The following is a 21,534-nucleotide window of genomic DNA, read 5'->3' on the forward strand; positions in this document are numbered from 1 at the left end:
TAAAAAAAAAAAAAGAGTAAGGAACAGAATAACATCCCTACAAACAACAGAGCATCCAGAAAAACATACCCACAAAACAGACCAAAATGAGCTGCAAGACACTAAGAATATGATATATGGGCTTCCCTGGTGGCGCCGTGGTTGACAGTCCGCCTGCCGATGCAGGGGACACGGGTTCGTGCCCCGGTCCGGGAGGATCCCACATGCCGCGGAGCGGGCTCGCTGAGCCTGTGCGTCCGGAGCCTGTGCTCTGCAATGGGAGAGGCCACAACAGTGAGAGGCCCGCGTACCGCAAAAAAAAAAAAAAAAAAAAAAAAAAGAATATGATATAAATCTTACATGCAGCTCAGTGGGTTTATACAAATGGATATACCCATGTAACCACTGCTCATTTCAAGAAGTGGAACATCACCAGCATCCTTGTGGATCCCCTTGTGCCCCCTCCTTATCAACAATGGTGTTACCTCCCCAAAGGTAAAACCATCTTGAGTTCTATCATTTTAGTTTTGCCTGTTTTCAAAGGTTGTATAAATGAAACTTAAAAATACCCTTGCGTGCCTAGCTTTTTTCTCTCAATATTACGAGACTGACCAGGCTGTTGGGTCTATTCTTCATCATTGCAGTAAAGACACTGTATGCGTTTACCACAACTTTTCCGGTCTACTGCTGGTCAATATTTGGGTTGCTCCCACTTCAGTGCTATTATAAAAGAAGCTACTATGGACATTCTTTTCCTTGTCTCTTTCAGTCACTTCTGTTAGGTATATACCGTAGGAATAGAACTGCTGGGTCATAGGGAGTGTATATGTTCAGCCTTAGTAAATACAGCCAAACAGTTTTCCAAAGTGGTTTTGTCAATTTAAACTCTTACTAGCTGAGCATGAGGATTCCAGTTTCTCCACTTCCTTATCAAAATTTGGTATTGTCAGGGTTTTTTTTAGCAGCTATTCTATTTTTTAGTAGCTATTCTATACACACCTATTCTGATAGGTGTGTACCTGTTAATTTGCATTTCCTTGATGACTAAGAAAGCTGAGTACCCTTTTATTTGCTTACTAATCATTTGCATATCCTCTTTTTTGATGTGCCTGGTCAAGTCTTAATGTACGTGTGTTGTTAGACTTTTCCTTACTGGTGTGTAGGAGTTCTTTATACTTAAAGTCCTTCATCAGATGTGTGTTTTTGCAAATATCTTCTCCCATTCTGAGGCTTGCCTTTTCATGATTACTGGTATCTTTCAATTAATAAGAATTCTTAACTATAATGAAGTTCAATTTATCAATATAGTTCCTTTATGGTTAGCGATTTTTGTATTTTGTTAAGAAATAATGCCTCTACAGTCATGAATATCTTCCATGTTATCTTCCAGAAGCTTTACTATTGTACCTTTCATGTTTACATATACAATCCATCTGGAACTGATTTTTGTGCATGCGATATAATAGGGTCAAGGCTCATTTTTTTTCCATCAGCCATCCAATGGATCCAGCACCATTTGTTAAAAAGACCATATTTTCTCTGCCAAGTTGCAATGACACCTTCATTGTAAATCAGGTGTCCACATATGCGTAGGTCTGTGTCTATGTACTCTATTCTATTGCATGGGTCTTTTTGTCTATCTCAAACCTAATACATCCAAAACTGAATTCCTGATCTTCTTCCCTAAACCTGTTCCTTACTGTCTGCCCCGTCTCAACTGCGGACAATTCCACACTTCCAGTTGCTTAGGCCAAAATCCTTGGTATCATCCTGACTTGTTTCTTTCTCTCACATTCCACTTGTAATTCATCAGCAGATCCTGTTGCCTTTACCTTCAATTACATCTGGAATAACTACCTCTATCACTCCCACCCTGGTCCAAGCCAACATCCTCCCTCATCTAGACTACTGCAATAACTTCCTGACTGGTCTCCCTGATTAGTGGTAACTGATTGGATGTAAGGTATGGGAGAGAAGGAGGAGTCAGATGCCGTCCAGGTTCCTGGGCTTGGATGGTAGAAACTGCTTTCCAAAGTGGGATAGGAAAGAAATTGGCTTGGGGGTTGAGGGAAGAAAGTCACCCCTTCAGTCTCTTCTCTACCTAACAGCCAAGGTAACACTGTTGTTAGCTCGTGTAAGTCAGATCATGTCCCTGCTCTACTCAAAACCCTCCAGTGGTGCCCCATCTCATTCAGAGTAAGAGCCAAAATCCTTACAATGACCAACAAAGCTCTACATAATTTGGCCTTCACTAGCTCTTTCCATACACTCCACTCACTTTGATGTAGACACAGTAGCCTTTTTGATATGCCTTGAAAAATCAGGCATACGCCCACCTTGGGCCTTTGCATTTGTCATCTTCCCAAATACAAAAATGGCTAGCTCCCCCATTTCCATCAAGTCTTTGTTAAAAATGTCATCTTTTCAGGGAGGCCTTACCCTGACTGCCCTATTTAATTGTAACCCAATCCCCAATTCTAGTACTCCTTATCAGCTTTTCCTGCTTTAATCTTTTTCCTTAGTTCTGATCATCTTCTAACTCTGAACTCAACAAAAGCAATGTTGAGAAAGACCAGGCCAGATTCTACAATGAGAACATACAGCAGAACCTTCTACGGAATGCATCATAACATCCATAAATGACTTTTTTTTCCAATAGATTTATTTATTTATTTTTGGCTGAGTTGGGTCTTTGTTGCTGTGCACGGGCTTTCTCTAGTTGTGGCGAGTGGGGGCTACTCTTCGTTGTGGTGTGTGGGCTTCTCATTGTGGTGGCTTCTCTTGTTGCGGAGCACGGGCTCTAGGCGTGTGGGCTTCAGTAGTTGTGGCTCACAGGCTCTAAAGAGCAGGCTCAGTAGTTGTGGCGCAGGGGCTTAGGTGCTCCGTGGCATGTGGGATCCTCCCGGACCAGGGATCGAACCCGTGTCCCCTGCAATGGCAGGCAGATTCTTAACCACTGCGCCACCAAGGAAGCCCCCATAAATGACTTTTTAAAAATATTTGTATATTTTGTTGACTGCTCTATCCCTAGCACTGAGAAGAGAACCTGATATACAGTAAATGTTCAATAAACACTTTATTGAATAAACTCAATGAATGAATGAATGAATCAAGCACATCTTAAAGACTGCCAACATTTAAGGTTTTAATGAAAGAGGATGAACTTTCAAAGGAGACAGAAGGAACAGCCAGAGATGGAAAAAGAGCTAAGAGAGTCTAATACCCCAGACATAAAGGGAATTTCCTGAGTGAGAGTGTCTTTTCTTATTCATAACAAGCCCTTTTCAACCATACCTGAATTTATACTAATGAAGTTACTCAGGGCAGAGCCCTAGATTATCTTCAGGATTGGGGAACCAACCATGTGATCAGAGGCTTGGAACTTTCAGTCCACCCCCTGACCTCTGGGGAGGGGAGAGGTATTAGAGATTGAATTCAATCACCAGTGACCAATGAGTAAATCAATTGTGCCTACGTAATGAAACCTCAATAAAAACTCTGACAAGGTTTGGGGGAGAGTCCAAGTTGGTGAACTTGATGTGCTAGGAGGGTAGTATGCTGAGAGGGCATGGAAGCTCTGCACCAATGCCCCTCCACCCTCTCACCTCTACCCTAGAACTTGCATTTGGCTGTCCCTGAGTTATATATCCTTTATAATAAAATTGTTATGGAAACTATATGCTTTCTTGAGTTCTGTGAATTATTGAATTGGGGTGGGGGGTACAGGGAGAGGGACATGAGAATCCCTGAATTTATAGTCAGCCAGGCAGAAGTGGCAGTAACCTGGGCACCCCATTTGCAGCGGGCATCTGAAGTGGGAGCAGTCTTGTGAGACTGAGCCCTGAATCCAGGGTCTGTACTGACTCCAGATAGTTGGAGTCATAATTGAATTAAATTACAGAGGACTTCCCTGGTGGCGCAGTGGTTGAGAGTCCGCCTGCCGATGCAGGGGACACGGGTTCGTGCCCTGGTCCGGGAAGATCCCACATGCCGCGGAGCGGCTGGGCCCGTGAGCCATGGCTGCTGAGCCTGCGCATCCGGAGCCTGTGCTCCGCAACGGGAGAGGCCACAATAGTGAGAGGCCCGCGTACCACAAAAAAATAAAAATAAATTAAAAAAAATAAATTATAGAACACCCAGTTGGTATCGGAAAATTGGAGAACTGGTCATTGTTTCAAAAAACCAAACATTCAGTCAGGAAGGGACAGAGTCTGATTTGAACCCAAATTTTGTTCCACAATGTAGTTAAAGAATAACTAAGGCTGCCAGATCATGCCACATGAAAAGAAAAGAGGGCAGAGGACAGATGTCACAAAATTCAATAAGAAAGTAAATGATTCCACAAAGAAGCAAATTTCCAGAGATACAGGAATTAAACTTGGATGAGTTGATGCTGAGGAAACCAAGAGAAAAGGAAGTTTAAAGGAAAGTAATCAATACTATTAAATGCTGTGAAGAGATTAAATAAGACAAGGCTTGACAAATATCTACTAAATTTAGTAGTTGTGGATGACAATTCAAACAGTACCTGGGGCTTGAACATAAAGAGTTGAAAAATGTGTTTGTTTTTTCTTCTTGAAAACTTTGGCCATGGTAGAAAGAGAAGGGATAGCAATGGGTTAGTAGTATAGGAGTGAGGGTTTCTACTATAATTATTGATTGTTGTTTTGGGTGAAAGAGGCTTGAACAGGTTTAAACAGAAATGGGCCAGAAGTGGAGAGTGCTTAATGGTAGATGCCAGGCCCACAGCTGAAGAGTCTGGTTAAAAAGCAGGCTGACAAGTTTTTACTTTTATTTTTATAACTTCTGTGTTGTTAAATTTTCTCAGCATGTACAATTGATATTTTCTCTGTATTTAATTTAAAAAAAAACAAAGAAAGATCCTTATTTCAAAAAACAAACAATCCTTTCTTCACCCCTGGCTGCTGCCCTCTCCCCTCTTCAGTCATTCTATTTCTGTTTGTATGAATTTGTCCACATGCCACTCATCCCTCTGCAACCTCCAGTCTGGCCTCCAGCCTCACTTCACATAAGCAGTATTTGTTAAGGTCGCTAATGTGTTCTGTGTCATTAAATCAAAAGACATTTTCAGGTCTCTCTCTCAAATTCCTGACTTCTCTATTTGCACACTGGACATCTCCATAGGTATCTCTAAAACAGAGCTCACCTTTCTTCCCTCTGCCCCCAAACACTTCTTTTCCCACTTCAAAGAGTACCTTCCACCATCCCCCATCCAAGCTCAGAAACCGAGTGACACCCTGACTCCTCCTCTCTCCATGCCCCAGGTCTCATCCATTACCAAATCCCTTCACTCCCACCCACCCCCATGAGTCTAAAGTATATTCCTGATTGCAATACAATTTTAATAGTCTCCATCATGATCTTTCCGAAATATCGATCAGATAATGACCCTCAGAGGACATAACAGTCCTCCTTGGCTCCCGCTGCCCAGAGTAAACCCCCAGCATATTAGTATGGGTGGTAATGATCCTTCAGGATCTTGAAGGCCCCACCTGCTTCTCCAGCCTCATCTCTCCCTACACCCCTGTCCCAATAATGCCCAAACCTCACAGAAACTGTTGGTAGTTCCCTGAATTTGAGTGACCCCCATGCTGTCCTCTGGCATGGAGGATGATGCCTGGACACCCAGCACGTGCAATGTCCTGTCCTCTCCTACCTCAGTTCTGGGCCAACTCCCATCTGCCCCTCAAGACTTAACTCAGACTTCACCTGCTCAGGGATTTAGTAACTCATACAGAGACAGTGTTACTGTTAATCTATTGTAGCTTTCCTTTCCAAGACTCTTAAGGCATTTGGGTTAGTGTCTAATCCTAAATGGTTTTATACAAAAGTAAAGAAAGTATGGCCTATAGTAATGCCACAACTACAGAAGTGGATTTGTTTCTTTATGTACATGTTGGTGCCTTAAAATTTGTATTGGGCATTTGTAAGTATTTATAAATGGTGCTTTTTATTACTCATGGCATACCAAGGCAAAAATAAGCTTTGTTAAACAGAATTCTGTAAAGAATCCTTCTTATCCAGTACAACAGACGCCACTCATTACCAGAATCTTTATCTAACAGCTTGGATCAACCAATCCAGGTGTCTTTACATAACAAATCTTACGGGAGTCTTTAACTCTGAATTCAATGAAAGTAATGTTGAAAAAGACTGATCCAGCACTCTGTAATGAGAACAATATAGCAGAACCTTCTTAGGAATGCATTATAACATCCATGAAATCCTACATTTGATGATGGCACTGGACCATGTAATTTTCTCCAGGGGTTTTATCTGTAAAATAGGGATAATAATGGTTCTTTCACACAATTATCCAGATGATTAACTAAAGAGAACTTTGAACTGGAGGTAAAAAGTTGGGAGCATCAGCATATGGATGGTGTTTAAATTGAGAATTGATGAGATAACCTAAAGAGAGAGGGTTCAGAGAGAAAAATAAAAAGCCCCAGCCCTCTTTCCAAATGTTTCCGATTCATTTTTTCATTCAACAACTATTTTCTGAGTGCCCATGATCAGTCAGTTACTGTACTAGACACTACGGATGTAGGGGTGAGCCAAAGAGACACAGAGAAAGCTTATAGTCTCCTGAGTGAGGCAGAGAAATATATATTTAACTACAAACTATAATAAGTGCTTTAAAGGAAAAGTTCCAGCCATTATGGAAGAATTTAATGAGGACCTAATCATATTAAATAAAATATTATATGTAAAGCACTTAGTATAGTGTCTGACACACAGTAAACCCTCTAGCCAAGGAAGGCCTCACTAAGAAAGTGACAATTATGCTGACAGCAAAGGATTAGTTGGAGTTGGCTACGTAGAAAATGGAGTGAAAGAGCACTGCCAGCTGAAGAACACACAAGAAGGCCCTGAGGCAGGAAAGAGCTTGGGATGTTCCCAGAGCTGAAAGGGGACTTGTATGGCTACAGCACGTGATAGTTGGGAAATGATAACACCTTCTACCTGGCCACCCAAGGTAGAAATCTCCCTTTCCCCCAAGTGATGAAAATCATTTTAAGAAACCACACAACAACTCTAGATACTACACCAAAATAGTAATGATGCAAATGAATTGTATCTGCCTGAAAATAAGCCTGCAGTCTGCTTTCCAACTTCCCCTTTCACAGCCACCCTTCTCCCACTATGTTCCCTCACCTACCCAGCATCTCACTTTGGTGCATTGTCCCAGGGATAAGAAGTCAAGAATAAGTCCTTCCTGAGGAAGAGTCCTGTGATAACAAATCAGAGAGAAATTCAGCAAGAAATATTAAACAAGGCAGCATCTTACTGTCATCCAGGCTACGTATAAATGCAAGGTTCCGAATTTAATTTAAAATTCAAAAGTGAAATGGTTATCAGAGGGATACATATTAACACCACTATTTGAATTGAAAAATTACAGACTCTTTCTAATAGAAAGATTGATTTCACTGACTGATTTTCCAGTGAGGGTTGATTTTGCCAATTAGTTCATATGGCAAACATTTTCCAAAACTTAAATATGCAGCCATAAGATTTTGACAAAAATATATTTAAAGTACATATTCATTATACAATACACAAAAATTATAAACCTTATAACTAAGTTTATGAGAAAAAATTTAAATATCAATTTTAAGATGTATGAGAATACATAATTTTTCAAAATTATTTTCAGGTTATTCTAGCAAAAAAACAAAAATGTGAAGACCACTGGCTTACAGGGTTAACTCAAGTGTCCGCTAACTGAATGGGGTATAGGAATGTGAAACAAGCAGAGGTCAAGGGTGATCCCTAGATTTATAACCAGGAAATATAAATTTGAGATTAACTCACAATTCATGTATGTTCACATTGAGAGTTGACAACAGTGCAAATAACTCCTGATGAGGGTAGCTGACTCTGTCTTGTGTATTTGCAATAATTTGCAATTATTACCTTGTGAATTTATATTTGTAGTAACAAATCCATTTTAGCATGTGATTGCATTTATGTATTTGCTCTTTGAATTCTACTTTAAAATAGTTGTACATCTCATTGGTCCCCTCATTACATAAGAAGTATAATAATTTTAAAAATTCATGTATGTTCATGGTTCATTAAGGTACCTCTTAAATTTTTTCCATTATACTTCATTAATTTTTTTTTTTTTTTGGCCGAGCCCTGTGGCTTGCGGGATCTTAGTTCCCCAACCAGGGATTGAACCTGGGGCCCCCGGCAGTGAGAGCGCTGAGTCCTAACCAATGGATCACCACTGGTTCCCTACTTTATTAAATTTTAGAGGAGATGGTATATTACAGTGTAGGGGTGGAAAACTTTTCCTTTCTGGCTGGTCTAATAATTAAATTGACATAAAGCAGATTAACAGAAGAAAAACAAATTTCATGCATATCGGAGGCCCAAAGATACTCAGGCAATTGAGGTTTACATGCCACCCTCAGCTAAGAAGAAGGGGTAAGGGTCTGGGGCTTCAAATGGGAGGAAGGCAATTCACAGGAGGATGAGAAGAGCAAATGTTTGGTGAGCAAATATTTGATAAACAAATGTTTGCCATACCACATAGCTAAGTCTCTCTGATAAAAAGTTATCTTTGGTATTAGCTCTTTTCCTGCTGTCAATCTAAATTCTTTTAGGCAGTTAAGGGGAAGGTAAACAGCTCTTCCAAAGTCTGTTGGGCCTTGTTTGTCATCAACTTAAAATCCACATGCCAAAGTGGTATATTTTGGGGTCACATATTCTGCTCCCCCTCAATGGTAATATTGGAAATTTTGGAGATTTGTGAAGGTCTTGAAACTTAACTCTCAAGAATATCTAAGGTCCACTATAGCTTATATGTTCACGTTCATTCTGACTTCTGTTTTATAAAGAGGTCTAAGTTTGCAGTTTTAAAAAAAGTAATGTAAAAGTTTACCGGGGGTGGGGGGGAAGTTTACCAGGAAATAAGGCACCCAGTTTAAGGTTAAAAATTAAAGGACCAACTTGTAGTCCAAGATGCAGTAACAAGGACTGGATTTACCCTCTCACCTTAAAGAACACTGACCCTACCCCACTCCCCACAAAAAACACCACCACCACACAAAATATATGAAACAACAATTTTCAAGATACTGGACAGCAGCCAATGAAGGACAGTGATCCCTGAGAGACTGGAAACAAATGAGGAGAGAGCCCTACGATTTAACTTAAGAGGGTTTCCAGGCTGCCACACAGGGGAGGGGAACTCAGGTGAACCTGTTGGACTCCTGAGTTGAGGAAGTGCAGCTGAGAGTATGGGGAACCCAAGGTGGCTAGTGTTTGTGGGACAGAGTGCTAGAGAGGACAGACCTGTACAAAGAAAGAACTCCGGAGATCTGCAGAGTGTATTCAGAGTATTGATTGGTGCCTTTGTGTGAGGAAACTATCCCACAGATGCTGAGGAGAGAACTATTGAAAGAATGAGAGTAAACAGTGCCCAGCACTCACAGAGGGCCAGGAAGAGAGCCTGTTCCCAACAGCTTAGACTGGAAAACATCATGTTTCATAGGGCATTGGATAGAGTATCAAAAAGGTCTTTCTTCAGTAGTGGGAAATCATTAACCCTTGACTAATGGTTCTCAGCCAGGGGTAATTTTGCTTCCCCAGCCCCCAACCAGGGGACAATGTCTGTAACATCTGGAGACATTTTTGATTTGTCAGGACTAGAGGCAAGGTGCTACTAGCATCCAGTGGGGAGGCCAAGGATGCTACTAAACATCTTGCAGTGGACAGGACAACAAAGTATTATCTGGTCCAAAATGCCAACAGTGCTGAGGTTGAGAAACCTTGCCGCAGACTCAGCGCTGCTCTGGTCCTTCCTAACAAATCTTAAAAGCAAGACTCAAAAGGATCACACTGTTTCCCAGTAAATTAACTGCATCCCAGAGCAAAGCTCAAGATTTACAGGAATACAAAACTATCTGGCACCTGACAGGGTAAAATTCACAATGTCTGGCATTCAGTTCTTCCTCATCTAAATAAAGATCACCGGGCTTGCAGAGGTGCAGGAAAATACAACCCATATTGAGGAGAAAAATCAGCTAGTCGAAACCAACCCAGAACTGACACAGACACTAGAAGTGGCATAAAATGACATTAAAACAGTTATTATACCTGTATTCTATAAGTTCAACAGGTTAAGTAGGGATATGGCAGATATAAAAAAAGACCCAAATCAAACTTTTAGAGATAAAAGTACAATGTCTTAGATGAAAAATACACTGGATGGGATTTAACAGCAGATTACATATTTCAGAAGAAAAGATTCGTTAACATGAAGGTATAGCAATATAAACTATCCAAAATGAAACACAGAAAAGAGAATCTTTTTAATGAAACTTAAAAAGAAAGAAAAGAGCAACAGTGAGCTGTGAGACAATGTTATGTGGCCTAACATACAAGTATTTGGAGTCCCTAAAAGAAAGGGGAGAGAGAAGAGAACTGAAAATAAAGTTGAAGAAATAATAGCCAAAAATTTCCCAAATTTGATGAAAACTATTAATCCACAGATCCAAGAATCCCAATGAGCCCCAAACACAAGAAATATGAAAAAAAAAAAAAACCATCAAGGCACATCATAGCCAAATTGTTTAAAAAAAAAAAACAGTGATAAAGAGAAAATCTTAGAAGCATTCAAAGAAAAAAGGCATCTCACATATAGACAAAAATAAAGATGACATCAGATCTCTCATCAGAAATAATGCAAGCGAGGGCTTCCCTGGTGGCGCAGTGGTTAAGAATCCGCCTACCAATGCAGGGGACACAGGTTCGAGCCCTGGTCCGGGAAGATCCCACATGCCGCAGAGCAACTAAGCCCATAAGCCACAACTACTGAGCCTGCGTTCTAGAGCCTGTGAGCCACAACTACTGAGCCCGAGCACCACAACTACTGAAGCCCACGCGCCTAGAGCCCGTGCTCTGCAACAAGAGAAGCCACCCAATGAGAAGCCTGCACACCGCAACAAAGAGTAGCCCTCGCTCGCCACAACTAGAGAAAGCCTGCGCACAGCAACAAAGACCCAACACAGCCAAAAATAAAAATAATAAATTAATTTTTTAAAAGAGAAAGAAAGAATGCAAGTGAGAATATAGTAGAGCAGTATCTTTAAAATACTGACAGGAAAAAAACTGTCAACATAGAATTCTATACTCAACAAAAATCTTTCAAAAGTGACAGTAAAATAAAGATATATTCAAACATATGAAAGCTGAAAGAACTCATTACCACACTACCCACTAGAAGAACCCCACACCACACACACAGACACACAGTACAAAAAATAAAGGAAGTTCTCAAGCAGAAGAAAAAGATACCAGATGGAAATCTGGATCTCCACAAATGAATGAAGAGCACCGGAAATTAAAACTACATGGTTAAATGAATAAGATTTTTTTCTTATTATTTAAAATTCTTTAAAAGACAAATGACTGCATAAACAAAAATAATAGCAATGTACTGTGAGGGTTTTAACATTTACAAACGTAAAATGCATGACAAAAAGAGCATAAAGGCCAGAAGAGAAGAAATTACACTATTGCAAGGTTCTTACAGTAGGAATAGCCCTGCATCTACCAAAGAAAATGAATGCATGGTTAAAAGCCTTCCCACAAAGTAAACTCCATGCCCAGGTGGCTTTACTAGTGAATTATATCAAACATTTATGAAAAAAGTGCCGATTCTACACAAACTCTTCCAAAAAATTGAAGAGGATAATACTTCCCAACTCACTCTATAAGTCCAGCATTACTTTAATATCACAACCAGAAAAAGATATTACAAGGAAAGAAAAGTACAGACCAATATCCCTCATGTGGCTTATCTGGGGAAAGCAAGGTTAGTTTTACATTCAAAGTCAATCAGAGTAATTCACAATATTAAACAAATTAAAAAAGAAAAATGACACGATCATCTTAATAGATGCAGAAAAAGCATTTGATTAAATCCAACGTCCACTCCTAATAAAAACTCTCAGCAAATGAGGAATAGGAAGGATTTCTCCATGTGTTAATGAGCATCTATCAATACAACAAACGTACAGCTAACATCATACTTAATGGTGAAAGACTGAATACTTTCCCCAAGATCAGCAACAAGGCAAGCATATCTGCTTTCATCACTACTATTCAACACTGTACATGAGGTTCTAGCCAGTGCAATAGGCAAAAGAAAAATCTGTCCAGAGAGTAAAGGAAGAAGTAAAACTCAGATAACATGATCATCTATGTAGAAAATCTAAGGAATCTATTAAAAAGGTGCAGATAAAATGTTTGTCTATGTAGAAGATCTAAGAAATCTAATCAAAAGTTACTAGAAGTATCTGCACGGCTAGAGCCCATGCTCTGCAACAAGAAGCCTGTGCACCAAAAAGAAGAGTAGCCCCCGCTCGCCGCAACCAGGGAAAAGCCCCCACACAACAACAAAGACCCAGCGCAGCCAAAAATAAAATAAATTTATATAAAAAAAATTTTAAAAAACAAAACTTACTAGAACTAGTAAATGAGTTTAGCAAGTTTACAGATATAAGGTCAATATATTAAACAGTAATTGTATTTCCATATATAAGCAATAAACAATCAGGGATTGAAATTTTAAATGTTATTTACAATAGCATCAATACATATGAAATACCTAAAGATAAATATTACAAAAGATGTACAAGACCTGTATTACAAATTATAGCTGAGGGAAATCACAAAAGATTTAAATAAATGGAGATATACAACCTGTTCATGAGAAGTTTTGTTGATGAGTATAACTTGCTCATGAGAAGACTCAGTATGCTAAGATGTCAATTCAAATCCCCAACGGGTTTTTTGTAGGTACTGACAAACTTATTTTAAAATTCATATGGAGGGCTTCCCTGGTGGTGCAGTGGTTAGGAATCTGCCTGTCAATGCAGGGAACACGGGTTTGATCCCTGGTCCGGGAGGATCCCACATTCCGCAAAGCAACTAAGCCCATGTGCCACAGTTGCTGAGCCTGTGCTCTAGAGCCCGTAAGCCACAACAACTGAAGCCAGCGAGCCACACCTACCGAAGCCCACGCACCTGGAGCCCGTGCTCCACAAGAGAAGCCACCACAGTGAGAAGCCCATGCACCACAACGAAGAGTAGCCCCTGCTTGACACAACTAAAGAAAGCCCATGTGCAGGAATGAAGACCTAATGCAGCCAAAAATAAATAAATAAAAATTTAAAAAAATCTGCAAACAAGAAATGCTGGAGAGGGGGTGGAGAAAAGGGAACCCTCTTGCACTGTTGGTGGGAATGTAAATTGATACAGCCACTATGGAGAACAGTACGGAGGTTCCTTAAAAAACTAAAAATAGAACTACCATACGACCCAGCAATCCTGCTACTGGGCACATAGCCTGAGAAAACCATAACTCAAAAAGAGTCATGGGGCTTCCCTGGTGGCGCAGTGGTTGAGAGTCTGCCTGCCGATGCAGGGGACACAGGTTCGTGCCCCGGTCCGGGAAGATCCCACATGCCGCGGAGCGGCTGGGCCCGTAAGCCATGGCCACTGGGCCTGCGCGTCTGGAGCCTGTGCTCCACAAGGGGAGAGGCCACAACAGTGAGAGGCCCACGTACCGCAAAAAAAAAAAAAGAGTCGTGTACCACAATGTTCACTGCAGTACTATTTACAATAGCCAGTACATGGAAGCAAGCTAAGTGTTCATCGACAGATGAATGGATAAAGAAGATGTAGCACATATATACAATGGAATATTACTCAGCCATAAAAAGAAATGAAATTGAGTTATTTGTAGTGAGGTGGATGGACCCAGAGTCTGTCGTACAGAGTGCAGTAAGTCAGAAAGAGAAAAACAAATACCATATGCTAACACATATATATGGAATCTAAAAAATATATATATGGTTCTGAAGAACCTAGGAGCAGGACAGGAATAAAGACGCAGGCATAGAGAATGGACTTGAGGACACGAGGAGGGGGAAGGGTAAGCTGGGATGAAGTAAGAGAGTGGCATGGACATACATCCACTACCAAATGTAAAATAGCTAGCTAGTGGGAAGCAGCCACATAGCACAGGGAGATCAGCTCTGTGCTTTGTGACCACCTAGAGGAGTGGGATAGGGAGGGTGGGAGGGAAATGCAAGAAGGAGGGGATATGGGGATATATGTATATTTATAGCTGATTCACTTTGTTATAAAGCAGAAACTAACACAACATTGTAAAGCAATCATACTCCAATCAAGATGTTAAAAAAGAGTATATACTATATGATTCTATTTAAAACGTGAGAAATTGTAAACTATAAGTGACGGAAAGCTGACCAGGGACTTCTCTGGTGGCACAGTGGTTAAGAATCTGCCTGTCAATGCAGGGGACACGGGTTTGAGCCCTGGTCTGGGAAGATCCCACATGCCTCAAAGCAACTAAGCCCGTGCGCCACAACTACTGAGCCTGCGCTCTAGAGCCCACAAGCCACAACTACAGAGCCTGCGTGCCACAACTGCTGAAGCCCGCCTGCCTAGAGCCTGCGGTCTGCAACAAGAGAGGCCACCGCAATGAGAAGCCTGCACACCACAACGAAGAGTAGCCCCCGCTCAAAGAAACTAGAGAAAGCCCGCGCACAGCAACGAAGACCCAACGCAGCCAAAAACAAATAAAATAAAATAAATAAATTTATTTTTAAAAAAAGAAAGAAAGCAGACCAGTGTTTGCCTTGAGGGTAGGAGGCATACGGAAACTTGTGGGTGACAGGCTCATTATCTTGATTGTAGTGATGTTTTCATAGGTGTCTACATGTAGCAAAATTCACCAACTTGTACACTTTAAATACATGCAGTTTATTATATGCCCCCATTAAACCTCTATAAAGCTGTTTACAGTATTAAAGGAGAATGGTGAAAACACAAGTTTCACACAGTGGGCTTATTTCATTAAAGCACAGTTTTATCAAAAACAAGGATGAAAATTTATTCTTTGCGTAAGCCGCACAAACATCCAAGAAAAACTTCCATTTCCAAGACTACCAATCCTATTCCTAGACCGTCATCCGCCCCATCTCCTTCCAAACTCGGCCAGACATTTCATGTGTTGTCAACATGAATACCTCTGATAAATACCTGGTGAGGAAGCCAGGTCAGAGTGTGGGTGATGGATCCAAATGCACTGCCACTACCTGACAAATTTGAAAGTTATACTGAGTGAAATTGACCTAGAAGAGCTGTTGGTACAGTTACAATCTTAGCAGGGCTGGAGTCTATTTATGGGTTTTGATGGACTCTAACTACATTGTAATTTGTACATATATACAATTTTAAGTTATCTGTATAACCTATCTTCTTATTCACTAACAGAAGTCATCTTGATTTATGGGTTTGTTTTATAATGCGCCTCTATCTGCATGCACCACATGGAAAGACAATAAACACAAAAAATACTTCGGGCTCTTGCTGCTAAACAAGTATTGAAGTAATGTGTGTGAGCTATTAAAAGAAGTACTACAATTAACAAGACAATTTGGCACTGTCCACGCCCTCAGGAAACTGGAATACTATACTGAAAAGGAGACAACTTCTCTTAGAGATAGAGGGTATGGTACGTGTGTTGGGGGAAGGGGGGCCATGAGATAGTCTCCTAAAATTACAGAATATCAACAGCCACCCCTTACGCCAAATCATCTTCAGTTTGAGTCGTTCTTACACGCCTTAACTCTCAAATTCCCTCTATCTCAGAATGCTATACCCTTACTCCCAGTTAATATGGTGGGTTTAAAATACACCGGGCATTCTTTCCTACTGACAAACTGATGGAGAAGTTCATGTAATCAAGGAAAATATCTGATACTAATTGCTCACAAAAAAAAAAAAAGTAGAAGGGGCCTCTCTGAACTTAGACCCAAGCCCAAAGCCAAGTTTATTTATCTCTGATAAATCTCTCCTGATACTAATCCCTCCAGTCCCACCTTTACTATGTGAGTAGTTACAAAGCTCTGTTGGTGGGAAAATACTGTGTAATGATGTGCTGGGGGTAAGCAATTCTAGTAACCCGTTATTCTAGTAACCATTAAGAGTCTTAAAACTTCACCTCGGGATGGACTAAGACTGTGGTATATTGGTAAATATTTAATAAGGTAAGAAAGGAAGGCCCTCATTTGCAGTATCTAAGTGAATACTCCCAGTCAGTCAATTTTAAGCTACCACTGTGATGTGACTAAATGCGATGTTGGGAAGATGTGTGCCTAGTATTCCCCCCCATACAAATGAGATAAAGATAAATAACCTCAAGAGCACATACAATAGTAAAATGTAGTAAAAATAATTAGGTAGTTACAGTTTTTAGTATCTAATACTGTCACCAGCCAAGCCCATTAACAATTCCTGGGAAATAAAAATATTTATTACCCAATTCCTGGGTAATAAGACAAAGTTTAACCTTTTTCTTTTTCTTTGTGCTTAGTCCAGTTTCACTTGCTCACAGGGTGTTGCATGCAGAGATCTTACACCAGGCCCTTCAGACCAGAGTTCCCAGTGTGAAAAGGCACCTTTTCCCAGTGTGAAAAGGCCTGGCACCTCAGCTCTGGGCCCCTGTCCAGAAGTGCTGCACAGGCCCCTGCAATCCAAAAGAACCCTACAAAGCAGCCCCAGCCAAACGCCTTTGGGGAACAGCACGTACTCGAGAGCTTGAACTCCCACCTCTTCATTCTTTGACTTTGTTTGTGTTCGAACCAAACTTGGTCTCCTACTGGCTCCAAGATACCGGTCAGGACACTTGCTGGGGACTCACTGGGGAGTGTCATTACAATACCTTCATTTTTTTAATATTACTTAATTGTAAGTTTATATAATTTAAATTTTAATAATGGCAGTGTTTAAGGATTGGCTAGCCGAATACTTACAATTTTAATGAGACTGTTCAAGTCACCTTCAACACACCACTGGCCTGGGGGTACTTTCTTTCTGAGGTGAATACAAAGTAACTTCAAGTAACTTCTAACTTCGGTGACTCCTACTGAAAGAGAAGGTCCTGGCAACAAGTAAAACTTGATATATTCTTTTTAATACAACAGTGAAGAAACAAGGGCCCAGGTACAATTAAAGAGCGTACAAGGTGTTAGGTGGTGGAGTGGGGCTTGGAGCTCAGATATGTCTCCAAAGCTAAGAGATGAATACATCCGTCAGGTGTTGCTACAATTTCTAGTTGAAAAAGCCAGACTCGAGGACTTTTAGCTCTGCCCGGAGCCTTAAGGGTGTGTGTGGAGGGGCGGCGCAAGAGGTGGAGAACGTAGCTTTCTAAGCGTTATGTCCTCTGCACCCAGAAGTCTCTCTACAGATCAATCCCAACCATGGATTTGTCCATGGCCTCCAAGAAAATATTCTATTCCTACAATCCGCTGTGTGCGCTCCTACCCACCTGACGGCTTAAGTCTTCTGCGCGAGGTAGAACTACTAGGGAACAGAGAGCACAGAATTTGGTCGGCCGACGCGAGTCGGGAAAAAAGCCAGCGAATCCTCATTAGTAGCGCGTGGCCACCTGGGCTGAGGGGGCTGAGGGCCGTGAGCTGTAGCCGCGGACCCGCCCTCCCAGGCCTCCTGGTCCTCCCCAGGCCGCCGAGCCGCCGGCGCCGCGCGCGCCTCTCCAGCCGCCCTCTCGAAGCTTGACATTTGCTCCGGAAGTGGCTCCGGCGCCCGAGGAGGGCCTAGGATTTTACCGGACGAAAAGACCGACGCCCCCGCTGCCTTCACGCCCCGCCCTCCGCTCCCCTAAGTTAAAGAGGAAGAGCGGGCCGTTGGGTGGCTGGTTGGGTGAGTTGGCCCCTGCCACGCCCGGGAGCCAGCCGCCGCACTTCCGGCGGCCGGAGCCCCGCGCACGCTCGGAGCCATGTTGAGGAGCTGCACCGCGGCACTGCGCACGCTCCGGGCCCTGCGCGGCAGGCGGGAAGGCGCGTTCCCCGCTGCGAGAGACCCGGTACTCGCGCGGGTAAGTCCCGGGCGCTGGGCGGCGGAAGTGGACAGAGGGGTGGGACTTTCCGTCAGGAACAACCCTGTGATATGGATATGTTCAGCTCTTTATCCATTTCCTCAGCCAGCTGACCTCAGAATAAAAGCTAACATCAGCTCCAAGAGGCATCAATGTTAACGGGGTCACCGGATCTTTCAGTCCTGAGATTCAAGCCGTAAGAAACTGCACAGGAGGGTGACGCCGTTTGTTGGTTTTTTTTTTTTTAACATCTTTATTGGAGTATAATTGCTTTACAATGGTGTGTTAGTTTCTGCTGTATAACAAAGTGAATCAGCTATACGTATACATATATCCCCATATCTCCTCCCTCTTGAGCCTCCCCTCCCATCCCCCCTTCTAGGTGGGGTGACCCGTTTTGAATAAGTGTGCAGGATGCTTGAGTCATGTTAGCAGGTCAAGGAATACAGCTGCTACTAATATTAATAAAGAAAGGTTGTGCCTTAAGCAAGGTCACATAGAAAACACGTGGTACAGTTGGAATCTGAACCGAAGCAGTCTGCCTCCTAACCATTACATTATACCCTCAGGAGAAGCGTACGTCTCTAACAAGGGTTTAATCCTAGTTCTCTACTACTAGTTTATCTACTACTTTACTTATCTACTAGAAAAACTGTTAAGATATTCCGTCTTACCATTTTTCAGTCAGCAATTAATACAGATATTTGCTGCCTCTCACCAGCTATATCCAAGGAATATCTAAAGATAATAGTTTATAGGGATATTGGCTTAATTCTAGATAATTAAATTAAGTGGTACTGCTTAAATTGTCCTCTCTGAAGGAGATCAGGTCAATGAAAATAATCATTTTGGACTCGTAAAGGACACACACAAGTGGATCCCATTTAATGATAGTTAAAACCATTTTAACATCTCTGAAAATGTTAAGTTCAAGAACTTTCATCAGGTCTTAGTTGCGGCACGCGGGATCTTTGTTGCGACTTAGTTGTGGCATGCGGGATCTTTCGTTGTGGTGCACGGGCTTAGTTGCCCCGCCGCATGTGGGAGCTTAGTTCCCCAAGACCAGGGATCCAACCCGTGTTCCCTGCATTGGAAGGCAGATTCTTAACCACTGGAGCACCAGGGAAGTCCCAAGTTCAAGAATGTTAAAACAATTTCTATACAGTCCTTATTATTAAGCAGTCTGCTTGAATGAATAATGAAATAATGTTCACTTTGGGAGAGTCAAGGTAACTAATAATAATTTATAATGAAATCAGCTTCCTTGATTGTTTTAATATTAGAAATAATAAAGACAACCAACTTATATTAAAATAAGTAATAGTAAATGGTTAAAAAATTTTAAGGTGAAGTTTTTAGCAAAAAGAAAGGAGAGGCTGGCACTTCTAATAGAAACATTTAATAAATATTGTAATGGGATTCTAATGGTGTTAGCTTTAGGGAATAAGTAATAATTGATGGAATGAGGATGTTTTTATTGGCAGTTATTTAAATTTTTCCACTTGAAGTCTAAAGACTTGTGGTTGAATATAAAAAAGAGCATTAAGTGTGGGCCATTTATAAGAACAAAGATGTCAAAAGAGGATTCTAAAGTTACAGTCTCACTTCCAGGCTCGTGCAGAATATACTTCTCTTTTCAACTTTGGGTTAAAGTATCTACAAGACTGTGGTTGGGAGCCTCCAGATAGGGCTATGCGGTAGTCATGTTTCTTTCTTCTGGGCCTTGTGTCTTCTACCAGTTCTTCTCAATCCTTTGGAGACAGGAGATGATACCTCATTCCACTTATCACCATTTTAAGGCATTCAGGATTGTCTTGAATAAGTGGTTCAGCTTCTACTGTCTTAATTAAGAAATTCTTCAATATAAGAGGAAACCTGACTTTAGCAAGGATGTCAACCATAAATGGCTGGCAATTAGGTTCATCATATTTCAACCACCTGACTGCAGCGTCGTAAACCTGATCCTCTGCTCTCACAGTTAGAGTGTCCTGATTGAGGAGATGTGTAACTCACCTGGCATCAAGTTGTAGAAATTCATTAGTTTTATAAAATTCAGTAAAATGCTGATGAATAAAGTCATCTGCAGTTGCGTTCAATTTAGGACAGTCTAGACACTCTGCTAGCCCACTTATACCAAGACAATTGGAAGCATCAACTTGTTCTTTGAAAAAAATCAACACACATTTCTTCACAGGTTCAATCTAGTACTGGTTTGCTGCATCTAACAAAGGCTGAACATTGTTGCTATTCACAGAAATTCTAATGCTATGAGTGAATTCCACAAGTTATTTAATAATGTCAGATTCAGCATCTTTGAGTTCTACTTCAAAGAACTTTGATTCAAGCATGTTAGTTGTGAACATTGAGTTTAAAAAATAACTGGCTGCAGCAGGGACAACACAGTGAACAGCTGTCTTTCGTTCCTGGACCATAAGGATCACATCACACAGTGTTTTCTTTGGATTTATGTAGCTTGTCAACAAGGTTCTGCAGTCAGTGCCTCCCAGCGTGATTTCAAGTTGACCCTGGGTATAAATCCCTGGGTAGACCGTAGATTCAACTATAGTTGGGTGGTGGATTTAAATCACTGTTTCCGCATGTTATTCATGACGCCCATGAAGTTTGCCAATTTAGCTTCCTCTCGAGCAGCAAGTTTCTTTTCGGTCTTCTTGCCACTCTTCTCCACCCCGGAGGCTGCCATCCTCTGTCAGCACGGTTCACGCCTGAACCGCCGTTCCAGGCGAAGGGTTGCAGGCTCCCGATACTCTGGGGCTTCTGTTTATCAAACACCTTGACCGGGATGGGTGGCTACAGCGCCCTGCTCCCGAACCAGCGAGCCAGCGGCGGACCACTGCGGTAGGACAAGGCCCTGTGGCCCCCTCAAGCTCGCCGGGAAGTGACGACGCGGGCTCTGCTGCGCCTCCCACAGAACCGAAGCCCAGAGAAGGAGCCTGTGCCAGCTTACTTTTAAAGAATAATGAGTGCAGATCGGTTATTAATCCTGTACCATAGTGCACTTTGGAAAATAAAATGCCCTGTGCTAATCTCACAACAAAGATAGATTCGTTTCTTTAATATGTTGGTGTCTTGTAATCTATGTTGAGAATATTTCAGGCTTTATAACAGTAGTATTTACAGGGCTTACAAATCATGCTTCTTTTGGTTCAGTAACTTAATCTTAAAAAGAGACACATTAAAAAGTTGTAACTGGGCTTCCCTGGTGGCGCAGTGGTTGAGAGTCCGCCTGCCGATGCAGGGGACACAGGTTCGTGCCCCGGTCCGGGAAGATCCCACATGCCGCGGAGCGGCTGGGCCCGTGAGCCATGGCCACTGAGCCTGCGTGTCCAGAGCCTGTGCTCCGCAACAGGGGAGGCCACAACAGTGAGAGGCCCGTGTACTGAAAAAAAAAAAAAGTTGTAACTTAAGTCCCACTTGAAAAATACATAATCAGAGATCTAGCAAGACCTTTCCTCTATTCAGGGCAACAAAAAATAGTGATTATCCCTCACATCCCTCATGCCCAGAGTCTATGCTGTGTATTTACAGGTGCCTTTACTTCAAGTATCTCTTAATTCTCATCTCCTTGGACT

General features: G+C 41.8%; 1 protein-coding gene and 1 pseudogene across 2 annotated transcripts in view; one reads left to right on the forward strand and one right to left on the reverse strand.

The window, feature by feature from the left end:
- Positions 1-260: 260 nt before the first annotated feature.
- Positions 261-20,844, reverse strand: LOC111169722 (kelch-like protein 7; annotated as a pseudogene). The gene is made up of 5 exons (XR_016393928.1): positions 20,533-20,844; position 20,469; positions 16,863-20,400; positions 7,163-7,232; positions 261-2,908 (listed from the first exon to the last, which is right to left on the reverse strand). The product of XR_016393928.1 is annotated as a kelch-like protein 7 (transcript).
- Positions 17,351-21,534, forward strand: part of THEM4 (thioesterase superfamily member 4) — a 38,273-nt gene continuing 34,089 nt past the window's right edge. Inside the window, exon 1 of the mRNA XM_022564117.2 lies at positions 17,351-17,944. Within this exon, the coding sequence (XP_022419825.1) occupies positions 17,846-17,944 (99 nt within the window). The 5' untranslated portion in view covers positions 17,351-17,845. The remainder of the gene's footprint in view (positions 17,945-21,534) is intronic.

Source organism: Delphinapterus leucas, chromosome 1 (genome assembly GCF_059928025.1).
Source record: "Delphinapterus leucas isolate spDelLeu-1000000601 "Yukka" chromosome 1, BTC_Dleu_Yukka2, whole genome shotgun sequence".
Classification (NCBI taxonomy): domain Eukaryota; kingdom Metazoa; phylum Chordata; class Mammalia; order Artiodactyla; family Monodontidae; genus Delphinapterus; species Delphinapterus leucas.